The 18,061-nt window shown below is 40.8% G+C and overlaps 1 protein-coding gene and 1 non-coding gene across 2 annotated transcripts in view; one reads left to right on the top strand and one right to left on the bottom strand.

The window, feature by feature from the left end:
- The first annotated feature begins 1,135 nt into the window (after window positions 1–1,135).
- LOC112262421 overlaps window positions 1,136–18,061 on the top strand; it is a 29,994-nt gene continuing 13,068 nt past the window's right edge. The window contains exons 1-5 of the mRNA XM_042330602.1: window positions 1,136–1,148; window positions 1,311–1,425; window positions 2,929–3,089; window positions 6,385–6,678; window positions 17,604–17,772. Coding sequence (XP_042186536.1) covers window positions 1,136–1,148; window positions 1,311–1,425; window positions 2,929–3,089; window positions 6,385–6,678; window positions 17,604–17,772 — 752 coding nt within the window. The remainder of the gene's footprint in view (window positions 1,149–1,310; window positions 1,426–2,928; window positions 3,090–6,384; window positions 6,679–17,603; window positions 17,773–18,061) is intronic.
- trnar-ucu lies at window positions 9,097–9,188 on the bottom strand. Its single transcript is given in 2 exon segments — window positions 9,097–9,132; window positions 9,152–9,188. It is a non-coding gene; the product is annotated as a tRNA-Arg (tRNA).

Below are 18,061 nucleotides of genomic sequence, written 5' to 3'. Positions count from 1 at the left end.
CTAGATTGTAAGAAGCAGTTTGTCAACAAATGCAATTGCATATAGCCTAAACATTGCTAATGCTGGTTTGATTACATATGTAAATTATTGATGATTGAAGGGTCACCTATAGGCTACTGTTTTGGAATTTAAATGAAGAATTAACCAGCTGAGAATATCGAATGTAAAAAAATGACCCGTTATCTCTCTTCAGTTCTCGACCAGAGTGCTGTTATGTACAGCCCCAAAGAACTGGAGGGCGAAGTGGATCACTCGTTTTTCAACAGCGACTGTGATTGTGACAGCATCAGCAAAGAGCGAAAGAAAGAGTGAAATAAGCTCTGAGGCTAGAAAGGAGCCAGACATCCAGCCGGAGGCTCCACAGAGAGCAACGTAGTGGTACAGAGAGGTCCGGTGGTGATACCTCAACCGAGGACCGAGGAGAAGGGTCATGGCTTTGAGGCCGAAGACAGGAGCAGCTGGTCTTCTAGCATATCTTCCATTAAATCAGAGGTAGGCATGATAATGGTGAGGCTATTTGGTGAATGGCTGTAAGAAAGGCATGGTCAATGATAGTCTGATGAAAATAACCACTGTCGTATTTTACCCTTTCTCTTGACTTTTTCCCATCCCTTTACCCAGGTCAAGGTAAAGTCACAAGGAAAGGGCAACGAGTACTTTATTCTTAGGGACTCCCGAGTGGCGCAGCGATCAAAGGCACTGCATCTCAGTGCTAGAGCCGTCACTACAGACCCTGGTTTGATTCCAGGCTGTTTCACATCCGGCCGTGATTGGGAGTCCCATTGGGTGGCGCACAATTGGCCCAGCGTCGTCCGGGTTAGGGTAGGCCTAGTTAAATATGTATATATATATTTTTAAGTCTGTGTGGCTTCGTCATTCTACTTTACGCCACTTTGGCATTAGCCACTCAATACAACTGCCCAGGCTTGGGGTCCTTTGGGATTGAGGCCTAATCAATGTCAAGGAAGCATCATTATTTGAAATTCGAAATTAAAGATATATGATTTAATCCTAAAGATGTCCATTAGAATTCCAATTATTTTTATACAATACAGTACAGATTTAGAACAAACAGTAGTCACATAAAATGTGATCCTCATCATTCATGTTCTTAGTGGCAATCACTTTCAAAAACATGTCCATCAAAGGTTTGAATAGAGTTCCATGACCAGGGAGCTGATTAATAAAAACATGTCTAACCTTGGTCTGTTATAATATTTGTAGTAGTTCTAAACTATATTCACTTACCTGTCTAGTCGGTGGTGAATGGGGACAGCGGTGCAAAGGAGGAATCTAGCATCAACTCCAAGAGCTTCAGCGACATCCGCACGGCGCCATTGGCAGAGGAGCAGATAATGATGAAGATGGCTATCACCAGAGCCAAGATGAAAGCGAGGAAGAGTCAGGGAGGCCACCGGGTCAAAGGTTCCAAAATTGTATTATTTATTTCCTAATTATTTAGGAATCCCATATATCCTTATCTCAAAATGTAAATGAGCCATACAATTTCTTATCTTCATGTATTTATTATTTTATCTATTTATTATTTATAAATTACCATTGAGATTATAAATGTATTTTCCAAAGGAGGCCTGGCCAATATACAGTTGAAGTCGGAAGTTTACATACACCTTAGCCAAACACATTTAAATTCAGTTTTTCACAATTCCTGATATTTAATCCTAGTAAAAGATTCCCTGTTTTAGATCAGTTAGGATCACCACTTTATTTTAAAATTGTGAAATGTCAGAATAATAGTAGAGAGGATTATTTATTTCAGCTTTTATTTCTTTCATCACATTCCCAGTGGGTCAGAAGTTTACATACACTCAATTAGTATTTGGTAGCATTGCCTTTAAATTGTCAAACGTTTCGGGTAGCCTTCCACAAGCTTCCAACAATAAGTTGGGTGAATTTTGACCCATTCCTCCTGACAGAGCTGGTGTAACTGAGTCAGGTTTGTAGGCCTCCTTGTTCGCACACGCTTTTTCAGTTATGCCCACAAATTTTCTGTAACTGTTTCCTCCAGCATCTTCACAAGGTCCTTTGCTGTTGTTCTGGGATTGATTTGCACTTTTCGCACCAAATACGTTCATCTCTAGGAGACAGAAGCCTATCAGAAGCTTCTAAAGTCATGACACCAATTTCTGGAATTTTCCAAGCTGTTTAAAGCCACAGTCAACTTAGTGTGTGTTAACTTCTGACCCACTGGAATTGTGATGCAGTGAATTATATGTGAAATAATCTGTCTGTAAACAATATTTAAAAATGTACTTCTGTCATGCACAAAGTAGATGTCTTAACCGTCTTGCCAAAACTATAGTTTGTTAACAAGAAATTTGTGGAGTGGTTGAAAAACAAGTTTTAATGACTCCAACCTAAGTGTATGTGTCACGGCTGGCTGAAGGACTGGACCAAGGTGCAACATGGTAAGCGTACATTCTCTCTTTATTGAAAATGACGCCAACAAAACAAAGAACAAAGCAAACCGTGAAGCTTTGGGCTATGTGCCCTGAACAAAGACAAAGTTAACTTCCCACAAAACAGGTGGGGGAAAAGGGTACCTAAGTATGGTTCTCAATCAGAGACAACGATAGACAGCTGTCCCTGATTGAGAACCATACCAGGCCAAGACATAGAAATACAAAACATAGGAAAAAGGACATAGAATGCCCATCCTAGTCACACCCTGGCCTAACCAAAATAGAGAATAAAAAGCCTCTCTATGGCCAGGGCGTGACAGTATGTAAACGTCCGACTTCAACTGTAGCAGCAAACAGGCATGTAACATTATGCAGGGGTGTCAAACTCATTTCAGGTGAGGGGAGTTCTTAACTAATTAGTGACCTTAACTCAATGAGTTCCACTGTCATGTTGGTGCATTTTGGACTTATATCCCCTTTTAAACATTTTGTGTTTGAACTATAGACTTCTGATTTTGACCATTGGAAGTGTCTATTTCTTCTGCATCCGAAGATACCAATTCTTAATCAGAGAGGTACGTGGGGCTGCTTTAATCGACATCCACATCATCGGTGCCCGGAGGGCATGTAACGGCTGTTGGAAGGAGAGGACCAAAACGCAGCATGGTACGTGTTCATACTTTATTAGAACTGAACACTGAAATAACAAAGAGAATGAATGATAACCGAAACAGTCCTGTCAGGTGCAGAAAGACACAAAACAGAAAACAACTACCCGCCACACAGGTGGGAAAGGGCTACCTAAGTATGGTTCTCAATCAGAGACAACGATAGACAGCTGCCTCTGATTGAGAACCACACCCGGCCAAACACACAGAAATAGAACACATAGAACCCACAACATAGAATGCCCACCCCAAACTCACGCCCTGACCAAACAAAATAGAGACATAAAAAGGATCTCTAAGGTCAGGGCGTGACCAGTTGTTGTTGGGGGTGCCTTGCTCGTTTGTCTCTGATTAACAGGGGCTGAACTAGAGCAGCGTTTGTGAGACAAAGGAAGATCCTTAAGGGGACCGGGCCGGGTCTTTTTACAAATACGTCTGTGAAGTCTTAATGGTTTGAGATACTAACTATTAAAAGCTATCTACTCTGATACTCCCACAAACATGCACATGTAACATGTTTTACCTTATGACGCTCACAAGCTACACATGAGTTGTTAAAAGGAAAGGGGGTCTCCTACATAGAAGATCATAGGATATCCCATAACATAGTGTCTAATACTGTAATAAGGTCACTTAGTTGCTGTCAACTCCAAACTCTACACAGTTGGATATTAATTTGCCACTGAGATGTATTTATTTCTTTTGACATTTGTCAATAAAACTCATGAATGCAACTGTTTATGTCGAATTGTTTTGTGTTCTACTTGTAGCCCTGGTTGTCCTGCAAATACAATGGTGAAACACTTAATTGTGAGGCTAATTATAGGGGCTGGACATGCAGATAAATGAAAGTCAGATGAATGGAAAGCCAATTTTTGCTGGGGCTTCAGGGCTGATAGGGTTAATTGATCAATCAAGTACAAGGGAGGAGCGAAAACCTGCAGACACTCGGCCCTCCATGGAATGATTTTGACACCTGTGCATTACAATACATTGAATCAACAGTATAGTGTTCCAATATGCAGGCAAAATAAAAAATCACAAAATACAGACAAAACTAAAGGCATTCACATCCTCTGTTTACCAGGTTGTGTTCTTATCTAGACTGCCATATAATTCAGTTGGATTTTGGAAGCCTTTGTTTCGTGACTTTATCTTTTGTTAACCCAAGGTTGAAACCCGTACCTAATGAGACACGGCAAGAAGCCTATCAGGAAGCTCCGCCACAGGAGCTTGTCCCCGTCTTCTACTTCATCCGAGTCAGAGACGGATGAGCGCTACAGCAGTGGGGAGAGCTGCTCCTCTGAGCCCTCTCACTTTGTGGACATGGTAGGATTACGACTTGTTCTTGCCTAGCTGGCTTAGGCTAGTCGTTCTCAATCTGGCTCCTGGAGAGAGCTTCTGTACTGCCCGGCTTTGTACGCATTCCCAGTGGTTACTTCAAGGAAGAGAGGAAAGAAGGATGCATTTTAAGAGTATTCGGACAGGGTCCAGCTATTTGTCCCAGCTCAGCAGTGAAACACCTGGGTTGAATTCACTACAAACCAAACGGAGGCAAACGGGCTGAAATGAGGCACCTAATAAGAAACACTCGTTACCTCATTACCTCATATCAGTCTCAAAATTATGAATGTCGCATACTCTTTGCATCTGCACAAACGGCAGCTTTTACTGATCATTCCGTACCACACAAATTGATTTAATTATTTACGAACTAAATAATAACGCAGTATACGCTATTGATTAGAAACTTGACATATATATATTTTTGACCTTTATTTAACCAGGCAAGTCAGTTAAGAACAAATTCTTATTTTCAATGACAGCCTAGGAACAGTGGGTTAACCGCCTGTTCAGGGGCAGAACGACAGATTTGTACCTTGTCAGCTCAGGGGTTTTGAACTTCCAACCTTCCGGTTACTAGTCCAACACTCTAACCACTAGGCTACCCTGCTGCCCCATATATGATGGAAACAGGTCCCTATCGGACTAGCAACAACATGACTGATTGTTTATCAAAAGAGGGAAGAGTAGAGAAGGGAAAAGGGAGAAAGAAAGAGAGACAACACTTATACATTTGTAACTACGCTCACGGTAATCCTAATACTTTGCCCCTGAACTGCTGCCCGTTTGGGGTAAGAAATAATTCATGTCTATACGTGTTTGAATATCTTCCTTTGTTGTTTATCTCTGATCGACCCAGGCCTTTGTGAAAAGGGTTCCGTTGGGCCTTCCACCGAGCTCTTAAGTGTAAGGCTCTGATTGTCCACAAGAGGTCACAATGTCCTTCTTAGTTGTCCATGGCTTCAATGCCTTGTACTGTAGTCTAAAGCAGAGCTAACAGGGTGGTGTTTACATTCACTCATTCTGGAAGAGTGGTCCTCTGAAGACAGCTAATAAGCCATGTCGATGATCCCCAGTGGGGTAATGAGAGCAGTGTAGCCGACGATGGTTTGAAGAGAGTAACAGGATGATCCTACTTAAATTCACTTTCATAGATACAGTTTTTAGAATAGCTACTCAGCCGTAACATTGATTGTTAGAGAGGCTACTTATCGTCTTCACCTCGTGTTGATTTTCAGGGTTGTGGAGGCCTAAGCTGCAGCTTGAGTCCTTCGGGTCTGATATGTTAATTATCAACTCATCCTTTATACACTCTGGTTAAAAGGGGCTGTTCCATCATGCTGACACGCTCTCCGAGCTCCCTTGGCGGTGGCTACTTACTGGGGCAAAGTATCATCAAAACTATGATCTCGTTAGAAATCAAAAATCACATTCCTATCTTAAAAACAATACTCTAATCATCTTTGATATTTCAGGAAGAAATCCTGACATAAACCGTGTGTCTACTGTTCAAGTTACAATATTTTTGTTATAATATTTTTATACCATTTTTAATTACATCACAAAATAGACATTAGTTTTCCTCTCATCATTCCACACATTCGGATGTTAGGAATATTGATCCAGTGTTCACTTTTGGACGTTAGAGTTTTTCAGCGGCAAAAAGTCTCAGTAATAAAGCCACATTCTAATCACCAATACTAAAGACCAAAAGAGTCCTCTGCTGCATACAGTTCACGACCGGGCGTGAGTTGTCCCAAAACCCCCACATCAATCCCTCCTTCTACCAGACACCTCTGCAGGTGAGAGGGGTCCGGTAGAAGCTGATCCATTGTAAACCTGATTTTTGGATCCTCACAGGAGAGTCATGACATGGCTAACTAACAAAATGTTAATCTGCTGTTTCCTCCTCTGTCATCTCTCCCTCCTCTCTCTGAAACCTTCCTTAGTCGCCTGGGGAGTTGCCTGGCCATCGTCTGCCCTAGTGGAGGCAGTACCAGGAAGAACTACTCCTTTAGCAACGACGAGGTGTGGCAGACCGACTGGGAGAACCAGAGGCTGCTGCGTCAGTTGTCGCGCCCCTCGACCCACTCGCGACCATGCAGCACTAGTAGCTCCCGTAGGAGATCCAATGGAGGATGAGGGAGTCCGCCCCCTGTCTGCCTCTACCACAGTGCCCTCAACAGGCAGCGTGAGCAGCAGCGCATCGAGAAGGAGGACCTGGTGTGTGTTCTTCTCTTTTTGTATGTTTAACTTATCTTTTGTCATTGGGTGTTTGGCTTTATTGTTTCAACGTTACATTGCGTTTATTAGGATTTTTGTTTATTTCAAGCTCAAATGAGTCAAGACTTGCTTCAAAGGGGAAATACAGTGTCGTGAAAAAGTATTTGCCGATTTTCGGATTTTCTCTATTTTTGCAGCTAACAACCAGTTTTTGAGTGTAAGGGGGCAATTACTTTTTCACACAGGGACATTGGGTGTTGCGTAACTTTGTTTATGAAATTAATGAAATAGGTATGTAATTGTTGTGTTATTTGTTCACTCAAGTTCCCTTTATCTAATAATAGGTTTTGGTTGAAGATCTGATAACATTCCGTATTAAACATATGCAACAGTAGAGAAAATTAGAAAGTGGGCAAATACTTTTTCACAGTACTGTAGCTTGAAAAAGTTACCCTTTACTGCCTAGAACTCTTCCATGTTATGTACAGACTAAAAGTTATATGTCCTTAAATGAGGCATTGCTGGCTAAACCCAAAGTCCCAGACAATCCTCCAAAGGTCAATATTTATGTGAATTTTCAGGAAAACATATGTAATGGACATTTCGGTTCCATTTTCACACAAACTGCTGTCTGCGCACACACTTTTAGTCCAAAAACTATAATCATCTACCTGTGAGGCAGTGGAGGCTCATCAGAGGAGGAAAGGGAGGACCATCCTCCTCATTGAATTTCATAAAAATTAAATGTGTTAAACTTTTAAAAAGTTATCCTTTTTAGGTTAAACTATACTAAATATAATCATGTCAAAAAATAATTGATTAAAACACACACATGGTGTGGCTGACATGTTGTCCACCCAATCAAAGGATCAGAGAATGAATCTAGTACTGAAAGTATAAGCTACAGCTAGCTAGCACTGCAGTGCATAAAATGTGGTGAGTAGTTGACTCCAAGAGAGAGAAAGACAATAGTTGAACAGTTTTGAACAAATACATTTCTTCCAAACTGAAGGAGAAGCATGAGAGAAATATACAGTGCATTTGGAAAGTATTCAGACCCCTTCACTTTTTCCACATTTTGTTACGTTACAGCCTTATTCTAAAATGTATTAAATTATTGTTTTCCCCTCATCAATCTACACACAATCCCCCATAATGACAAGGCGAAAACAGGTTTTGGAAAATTTTAGCAAATTAAAAAACGGATACATTTGATGAAACCAAGGTTGAACTTCTTGGCCTGAATGCCAAGTGTCACGTCTGGAGGAAACTGGACACCATCTACACAATAAAGCATGGTGGTGGCAGCATCATGCTGTGGAGATGTTTTTCAGCAGCACAGATTGGGAGACTAGTCAGGATCGAGGCAAAGATGAACGGAGCAAAGGACAGAGAGATCCTTGATGAAAACCTAGCTCCAGAGCACTCAGGACCTCAGACTGGGGCGACGGTTCGCCTTCCAACAGGACAACGAACCTAAGCACACAGCCAAGACAATACAGGAGTGGCTTCGGGACAAGTCTTTGAATGTCCTTGAGTGGCCCAGCCAGAGCCCGGACTTGAACCCAATCTAACATCTTTGAAGAGTCCTGAAAATAGCTGTGCAGCAATGCTCCCCATCCAATCTGACAGACCTTGAAAGGATCTGCAGAGAATAATGGGAGAAACTCCCCAAATACAGATGTTATTTTTTGTTTTATTTATTTAACTAGGCAAGTCAATTAAGAACAAATTCGTATTTACAATGACGGCCTACCCCAGCCTAAACAGGACAACGCTTGGCAAATTGTGCTCCGCACAATGGGACTCCCAATCACAGACAGATGTGATACAGCCTGGATTCAAACCAGGGACTGTAGTGATGCATTTTGCACTGCGATGCAGTGCCTTAGACCGCTGTGCCACTCAGGAGTCCTAAAGTGCGAAGCGTGTAGTGTCATACCCAAGAAGACACAAGGCTGTAATCGCTTCCAAAGGTGCTTCAACAAAGTACTGAGTAAAGGGACTGAATACTTATATACATGTGATATTTTTTATTTGTAATAAATTTGCTAAAATTTGTAAAAACCTGTTTTTGCTTGTCATTATGGGGTATTGTGTGTAGATTGATGAGGGGAAAAAACGATTTGATCAATTTTAAAATAAGGCTGTAACCTAACAAAATGTGGAAAAAGTCAAGGGGTCTCTATACTTTCCGAAGGCACTGAATGTTATATTTAGCTCACACAAATATAAGTGTTTTATTAGATTGTTGAGAAATATATATATTTAGCCAAATATACATATCAGAATTTAGCCTTACTCAAGTCTCCTTCTAAATGTTATACTATACTTTTAACAACAAAAATTTGTCTAAAGGTTAACTAAGATAATTTTGTCTTCCAGTATGATATTTTCCTTTGTACATTTTCCTGTATCACCATTTTTTTTCAAAAGGTCAACTCTGGTGGGACTCGAACCCACAACCTTTGAATCACCTCACATTCACAAGCCTAGAAGTCCAATGCGCTATCCATTGCGCCACAGAGCCACCTGTTGCGCATGTGTGAAACTGAATCTTTTGAATTTTGTGTGTGTGTGTGTGTGTGTGTGTGTGTGTGTGTGTGTGTGTGTGTGTGTGTGTGTGTGTGTGTGTGTGTGTGTGTGTGTGTGTGTGTGTGTGTGTGTGTGTGTGTGTGTGTGTGTGTCTGTGTGTGTGCGCACGCAAGGAGCGAGGGCCTATTCAAGGAGAATTGCCGGGGGTGTGTCTGAGAGCACAGGCCGGTCAGTGAAAGCGGACACGGTATTGGCCACAGAGAGACAGTAGCAGGTGGCAGTGGACACGACAGTGGTGGCAGCTCAGATCAACATTATTTAAAGTTCAAGGCCAACCCCAACCTCTACTCCAACAGCCCGGCACTATGAGAGATAATGGTTTTAACCACTGTAAATGTTTAATGTAATGGTTGTATGGCACAGATTACTATTTTAAAAATAGGTCCCACCTATTCCTTCCTAGCACTCATACAATTTTGGGGTTGGATCTTCTTAAACTGGTTGAGCGCCTAATCTACTGCTCTCCAAACTTTATTTCAAGTATGGAAATATTAAACACAATTATGCCCAGAGATAAAGGCATTCCAGTAAAATAATCATGGCTGAGGTGGTCACCGGTGTTAGCAGTTGATGTTAATCTTTAATACCACAGACCCCTAAGCAAATCAGGGTGAGGAAAATAGGTTTATTCGAAGAGGACAAATCATATGGGGAGGTAACATGAACTAACTCACTTTTGTACATCGTGCTGGTCCGTACAATTATTTTAGCGCCCAATTAACGTAAGACTTACAGATCAACTGTAATATTAATACCATTGTAAAGCACAATTTCTCCCCTTTCCAACAAAATTAATGACGAGACCTTCATGATGCCCATCTCTACATGATTCAAGAAGGCAATGAGCTCCGTCGGTGGGTGGGGAAGTGAAACCTATTGCGTGATAGTGAGAAGGAGAGATGTTGTGTGAGGAAACGGCTTTTTTTCACTCGATCTGTCCAACTGTCCAACTGTGATCTGTGCTACACCTGGTGGAGAGAGGCTGTAAGACGGAATTAGTTGCTTTATGGGTGCTGTACGTTAACGCCATGGCACGTCACGATGTAACGTACAGCGTCGGAGGTGTCAGTTTTTTCAACTTTTCTCCAATACTATAGAGCCGTTACCATGTCAATCAACGCAATAATAGAAACGTAGTTCACACCCCAGATTTTGATGTCAACACAGTCGCTACAGTCCCAGTAGTTTTCTTTGCAGCCTCGTTTGAATGTCGCGGTTGCGCACATTTGTATGGAATGGGGTTAGCTTACGTTAGATGGTCCTTCTCCCCTGTCCTAAGTGATGCTCTCCCAGTGATTCTCTCCTGTGATTATCTCCCCAGAACAAAGGGACAGGATCTAGTTTTATAACCCAGCCCTAGCCTGTGGTTGACCAATTAGAATTCCTTGCAGTACAGCTGGGCCAATTTCAGGCTCACTGTATAGACAAATTCCTCCCAAGTAAAAACCTATCTAGTAAACTTCACGTAGGGTGACGTGTCGACGCAGAAAGAGGAATCATTACAATTGCACTGTTCGATACCCCCATATGGACGTGGTATAATTGATAGATTTTAAATTAATCTCAAGTATTGGGAACAGCATAGTTTCTCTTGACTCTAGCACTGCTTTTAAATTGATAGTGAAGCTATTTTACATTTTTAGATACAGAAAGTATTAATACCCCTTGACTTATTCCACATTTTGTTGTGTTACAGTTTGAATTCAAAATGTATTAAATTGTTTTGTTTTTCTCACCCATCTACGCACAATACCCCATAATGACAAAGTGAAAACATGTTTTAAATTATTTTGCTAATTTATTGAAATTTAAATACAAAAATATCTCATTGGCATAATTATTCACAACTCTGGGTCTTTCAGGTATCTTGAGACCTTTGCACACCTAGATTGTACAATATTCGCCCATTATTCTTTTCAAAATTCTTTCAACTCTGTCAAATTGGTTGTTGATCATTGCTAGACAACCATTTTCAAGTCTTGCCATAGATTTTCCAGGAGATTTAAGTCAAAACTGTAATTCGGCCACTCAGTAACATACAGTCAGGTCCATAAATAATTGGACAGTGACCAAGTTACTATTATTTTAGCTGTCTACCACAGCATATTGGAGTTTAAATTAAATCATGAATATGAGCTGAAAGTGCAGAGGGTATTTACATCCAGATCTGGTGAATGGTGTAGGAATTACAGCACTTTTTAAATGTGGTCCCCCCCAAAAGTTGCTCAGCTGTTCTGTGGCCAGGTATGTGTTATTCCCTCATTAGTTAATTTACAATTAAGCAGATAAAAGATGTAGAGATGATTTTAAGTGTGGCATTTGCCTTTGGAATCTGTTGCTGGTAACCCTCAATTTGAAGGCCAAAGAACTGAAACTGCCAGTGAAGCAAGCCATCATTAGGCTGAATAATCTAAACAAACCCATCAGAGAGATAGCAAAAACATTAGTTGTGGCCAAATAAACTATTTGGTACATTCTTTAAAAGAAAGAACACACTGGTGAGCTCAGGAACACCAAAAGGCCCGGAAGACCACAGAAAAACAACTGTAGTGGATGACAGAATCATTTTTTCCCTGGTAAAGAAAAAAAAACATCACAACAGTTGGCCAGATCAAGAACACCCTCCAGGAGGTAGGCATATTTGTGTTTAAGGCAACAATCAAGAGAAGACTTCACCAGAGTAAATACAGAGGGTTTACCACAAAAACCAATGGTTTTACCAACAACCATTGGTAAGCCTCAAAAATAGGAAGACCAGATCAGAGTTTGCCAAAAAAACATCTAAAAAATCCTATATATTTGTCAGGATGATTTGGGTCTGTACAGATGTTTGATGTATTAGAATAATTGATTATGCTTATGTTATATTAATAAAAGGGGAGGGGATATAAGACCCCTCCCTCCTTACATTTATAGGGTACTAGACTACATATTGACAATATATATATTCATTGTAGAGGTTTAGTATTCCACAATGGTTTTTTAGTTCTTTCTCTTTCTTATAAAAAGACCCCTCTTATAATGTGTGACTGAGACAGAACTCTGCAGGGGAGTGTGGGAGATAAGAGAGTACTCAGATATTCCACAATAAATCAGCTTTGGGGAGGGACATTTATTGCCTAGCTTTTAGATACACACTGAAACTCTATGTTTGTATAGCTATGGATGCAGGGTTTTTGTCTCAGGAGGAAAAAGGTAATAGCGTAGTCAGTGACATCACTAAGGCGGGACTTTGGTTTAATAAAACAACTTGAGATCTTTTGTTTGATGCAGAACTTACTCAGAAACATGCGTGCTATGTTCCTGTTTGTCAACTTCTGTCTGCACTTGCATTAATACAGGGTTTTGAATGATTTAATTAAATATATTGTCATAATGCTAATTTCACCAATGAGCCAATGATGATACGAAAGAAACGAACCCTAATACAGTTCTGGAAAAACATCCTATGGACAAATGAGGCGGCAGGTATCTTAGTGGTTGCTGGATTGAATCCCTGGGCTGACAAGGTAAAAATCTGTCGTTCTGCCCCTGAACAAGGCACTGTTACCCGGTTTGCCGGCATTGTAAATAAGAATTTGTTCTTAACTGACTTGCCTAGTTAAATTTAAACATTTTTTAGCACTTGGTATTTGGGACAAAATGTTAAATCACTTTGACACTTTGACAATTGTTTTGCAGTATTACTTTAGTGCCTTGTTGCAAACATGTTTTGGAGTATTTTTTATTCTTTGCAGGCTTCTTTCTTCTCCCTCTGTCAATTAGGTTAGTGTTTTTGGAGTAACTACAATTTTGTTGATCCATCCACAGATTTCTCCTGTCACAGCCATTCAACTCCAACTGTTTTAAAGTCATCATTGGCCTGGTTTCCTTCCTCAATGGTTTCCTTCCTAGGAAGGACGCCTGTATCTTTATAGTAACTGGGTATATTTGTCAGCAGCATACCACCTGGCATACCACTGCTTGCTTGCTTCTGAAGCTAAGCAGGGTTGGTCCTGGTCAGTTATTGGATGGGAGACCAGGTGCTGCTGGAAGTGGTGTTGGAGTGCAGTAGGAGGCACTCTTTCCTCTGGTCTAAAAAAAAAAAGTCCCCCAATATCGCATGGCAGTGTTTGGGGACACTGCCCTGTGTAGGGTGCTGTCTTTTGGATGGGACCTTAAAAGGGTGTCCTGACTCTGAGGTCATTAAAGATCCCATGGCACTTATTGTAGGGGTGTCCTGGTTAAATTCCCAATCTGGCCCTCAAACCATCATGGTCACCTAATAAGCCCCAGTTTACAATTAGCTCATTCATCCCCCTCCTCTCCCCTGTAACTATTCCCCAGGTCGTTGCTGCAAATCAGAATGTGTTCTCAGTCAACTTACCAGGTAAAGTAACAGATAAATAAAAAATTGATACATCATCCAAAGTGTACTTAGTAACTTCACCATGCTCAAAAGGATATTCAAATCAAATTGTATTTGTCACATGCGCTGAATACAGCAGGTATTCTGTGAAATGCTTACTTGCAAGCCCTTAACCAACAATGCAGTTCAATAAATATAGTTAAGAAAATGTTTACTAAATAAACTAAAGTAACATTTTTTTAAATAAAAATGTAGCACAATAAAATAACAATATTGAGGCTATATACAGGGGGTACCGGTACCGAATCAATGTGTGGGAGTACAGATTAGTAGAGGTCATTTGTACATGTAGGTAGGGATAAAGGTAATAAAATGCATAGATAATAAATAGCGAGTAGTAGCGGGGGTCAATGTACATTTTCTGGGTGGCCATTTGATTCATTGTTTAGCAGTCTTATTAGCTTGGGGGTAGAAGCTGTTAAGGAGCCTTTTGGACTTAGACTTGGTACTCCGGTACTGCTTGCCGTGCGGTAGCGGAGAGAAAAGTCTATTACTTGGGTGACTGGAGTCTTTGACAATTTTATGGGCCTTCCTCTGACACCGCATAGGATATAGGTCCTGGATGGCAGGAAGCTTGACCCCAGTGATGTACTGGGACGTAAGCACTACCCTCTGTTGCGCCTTACGGTCGGATACTGAGCAGTTGACATAGCAGATGGTGATGCAACTGCTCAGGATGCTCTCGATGATGCAACTGTAGAATTTTTTGAGGATCTGGGGACCCATGCCAAATCTTTTCAGTCTCCTGAGGGGGAAATGGTGTTGTTGTGCCCTCTTCATGACTGTCTTGGTGTGTTTGGACCATAATAGTTTGTTGGTGATGTGGACACCAAGGAACAGTCTCAACGTCAACAGTGAAGAGGTGACTCCGGGATGCTGGCGTTCTAGGCAGAGTTGCAAAGAAAAAGCCATATCTCAGACTGGCCAATAAAAAGAAAAGATTAAGATGGGCAAAGGACAAAGGAACTCTGCCTAGAAGGCCAGCATCCCGGAGTCGCCTCTTCACTGTTGACATTGAGACTGGTGTTTTGCGGGTACTATTTAATGAAGCTGCCAGTTGAGGACTCGTGAGGCGTCTGTTTCTCAAACTAGACACTAATGTACTTGTCCTCTACCTCACTTGTGCACCGGGGCCTCCCACTCCTCTTTCTTTTCTGGTTAGGGCCAGTGTGAGCTGTTCTGTGAAGGGAGTAGTACACAGCGTTGTACCAGATCTTCAGTATCTGGTCAATTTCTCGCAGGGAATAGAATAAGAATAAATTGTTTCAGAAGGAAGGACTTTATTTCTGCCCATTTTAAGCCTGTAATCGAACCCACAAATGCTGATGCTCCAGATACTCAACTAGTCTAAAGGAGGCCAATTTTATTGCTTCTTTAATCAGAACAACAGTTTTCAGCTGTGCTAACATAATTGCAAAAAGGTTTTCTAATGATCAATTAGCCTTTTAAAATGATAAACTTGGATTAGCTAACACAACTTGCCATTGGAACACAGGAGTGATGGTTGCTGATAATGGGCCTCTGTACACCTATGTAGATATTCCATTTGAAAAATCTGCTGTTTCCAGCTACAATAGTCATTTACAACATTAACAATGTCTACACTGTATTTCTGATCAATTTGATGTTATTTTAATGGACAAAAAATGTGATTTTCTTTCAAAAACAAGGACATTTCTAAGTGACCCCAAACTCAAGAAACGGTGGTGTATATTTTATTTTCCACCCGTCTACCAATAAGCGCCCTTTGCGAGGCATTGAAAAACCTCCCTGTTCTTTGTGGTTGAATCTGTTTTTGAAATTCACTACTACCCGACGGAGGGACTTTACAGATAATTGCATGTGTGGGGTACAAAGATTACGTAGTCATTAAAAAATTATGTAAACCACTATTATTGCACACACAGTGAGACAATGCAACTTATTATGTGACTCCTGCTCTTATTTAGGCTTGCCATAACAAAGGGATTGAATACTTAATGACTCAAGACATTTCAGCTTTAACTTTGTATTAATTTGTAAAAAGAAATTGGGAATTGATCCCCAAATGCTCGTTGTTTGCAGTGATTAGTAATGTGTCATCCTATATGTCAAAAAGTCACCCTTTTATCTCCAAACCTCCCATTGTTATTGTGCAATGAGCAGTCAGTATGCTGGCTGGAACAGGCTGTACAGTACTGTAGCTGTCTTGCAGTGCTCTCTTTCACTCTCTCTCTCTCTTGCTCTCGCTCTCTTACTCGCCTCCTCCTCTTGATGAGTTTCCTCTCCTTCACACTCTTGCATATCAAAAAGATAGTTTGACCATCTGTAGATTATAATTTGAGACTATCCAAAGTGTGACCTGAGAGAAATATGAATACCTTGTCCTTACCTGGCTCTATGCCAGTTTTATGATATTGTTATACACACTGTCTGAGAGATTGTATTGGTTTACACAAAACATTTTCTATATATTTTCTAGCAAGGGGTTTAGATATAGTACCGGTCAGTTCTGCCTCCTATGTAATATGCGAGACCATTCTTACCCTTTCCCCTGATTCCATTCCTATTTCTTCCTGACGGTCTCACTTACTAAGATTCTCTCCAAAGGGCTTGTTGGTGGGAGTGTGACTGCACATTACATTATGAGCTACTGGCCGACCACTGGTTATTTCTTCTCGTTTTTACCTCTGATTTTCAAGGCTCACTATCCTCTCTCCCGGTTTCATTAAGGTCTCTGGTGGTATGGCCTTGGAAACATTTCTGTTTCTACATGAACGGTCTACTCAAAGTGTATGAGAAGTCATATTAGATCATTGAAATGTATATAAAAATGCCATATGATCTTGCCATAATGACCAATTTCTTTGTGTTTTGGTAATGTATTTGGCTAATACTTAAGTTCAATTTTCACTTTTATTTATTCAGTTTCTCATTGAAATAAAATCTATTTGCAAGAGACCTAGCTATTGAACATGATCGGAGGGGTCAAGTAGTTTTTATTAGTGTGGACTGTGTGTAAGGAAGAGTTTCTGTAAACTCATGCCATGCTCTTCCAATAAGGGCAAGGTCATGGCTAAGGGCCAACCAACCAGTTAAATTAGGGAGAGGAGCAAAGGGTTGCTCTCGTGTAATATAACAAGGAATGGAAAAGGGGTGTGGGGGTCGATGTGGGATCTATGACATCATAGAACCTCCTCTGCATGCTCATGTTTATTTACCGGATTTAACCAAATCCATCTCTGAATGAACTACTGCGCAACATAAGTTGAATTTAGTACTCTCTCTTTCTCTCACTCACACACATACAAAAGCTGTGCAGTAGACATAACTGTGTTCACAGTTAATGTACATATGTTGTGTTTTTACCCAACTACCAGCACATACTTTGCGACTGTCACAAATTGAGATACCGTTATCTTTTGTAAATCATGCGTTAAAGGTAGAGTCAGCGATATGACTAGATGCAGAAAGTAAACAGCATAGTGGATCAATTTCCGGCATCAACCAAGAGCGCTAAAGCGCGAAGATCAACTTCTCCGCTGTTTTGGTGCCCTGGCTCATCTGCTCGTGGCAACATCATTTCGCTGAGTTTGCCTTGGAAAGGGGCAATCAACAGTTGCTATATCCATTTTTGGACACCATGACTCTTTCCACATTTTGTTACGTAACAGCCTTATTCTAAAATATATTTTAAAAATTCAAAGTCCTCATCAATCTACACATAATACTTCAAAATGACAAAGGAAATATATATATATAATATTTACATTAGTATTCAGACCCTTTAGTCAGTACTTTGTTAAAGCACCTTTGGCAGCTATTACAGCCTTGAGACTTCTTGGATATGAAGCTACAAGCTTGGGACACCTGTATTTTGGGAGTTTCTCCCATTCTTCTCTGTCTTAGAAAGACATTATACAGGTACCCTTCACATAAATTGTTATCACCCTTTCTCACCAGCCTTTCCTGCTGAGGCTAGAGTCAGTGAGGCCCACCCGGGGCATGAAGAAGGCAGAGAAGCTGGCAGACTACCAGTGCCAGGCCGGATACCTGGGCATCGCCACCACGCTCTCTGCCATAGACAGATCGCCCTCCAATATGGAACGGACCTCCAGCAGAACGTCAGCAGGTAACCTCTCTGAAGAACTGATGCTCAATAGCTCTCAATAGCCCTAAGATCAAATCAAATCAAATGTATTTATATAGCCCTTCGTACATCAGCTGATATCTCAAAGTGCTGTACAGAAACCCAGCCTAAAACCCCAAACAGCAAGCAATGCAGATGTAGAAGCACTAAGACCATACTTATTTCAGTCATTCCTTAAGAGAGACTGAATTTGCATCTTTTATTTATTTTATTTTAAAGGATCACTTTACTCAAAATGTCTTTTGGTATTTAGTCCACTGTTAATAATCTT

This window comes from Oncorhynchus tshawytscha, linkage group LG11 (assembly GCF_018296145.1).
Source record: "Oncorhynchus tshawytscha isolate Ot180627B linkage group LG11, Otsh_v2.0, whole genome shotgun sequence".
Lineage (NCBI taxonomy): Eukaryota > Metazoa > Chordata > Actinopteri > Salmoniformes > Salmonidae > Oncorhynchus > Oncorhynchus tshawytscha.
The sequence above is the reverse complement of the archived record's forward strand: the minus strand, read 5'-3'. Positions and strand labels throughout refer to the sequence as shown.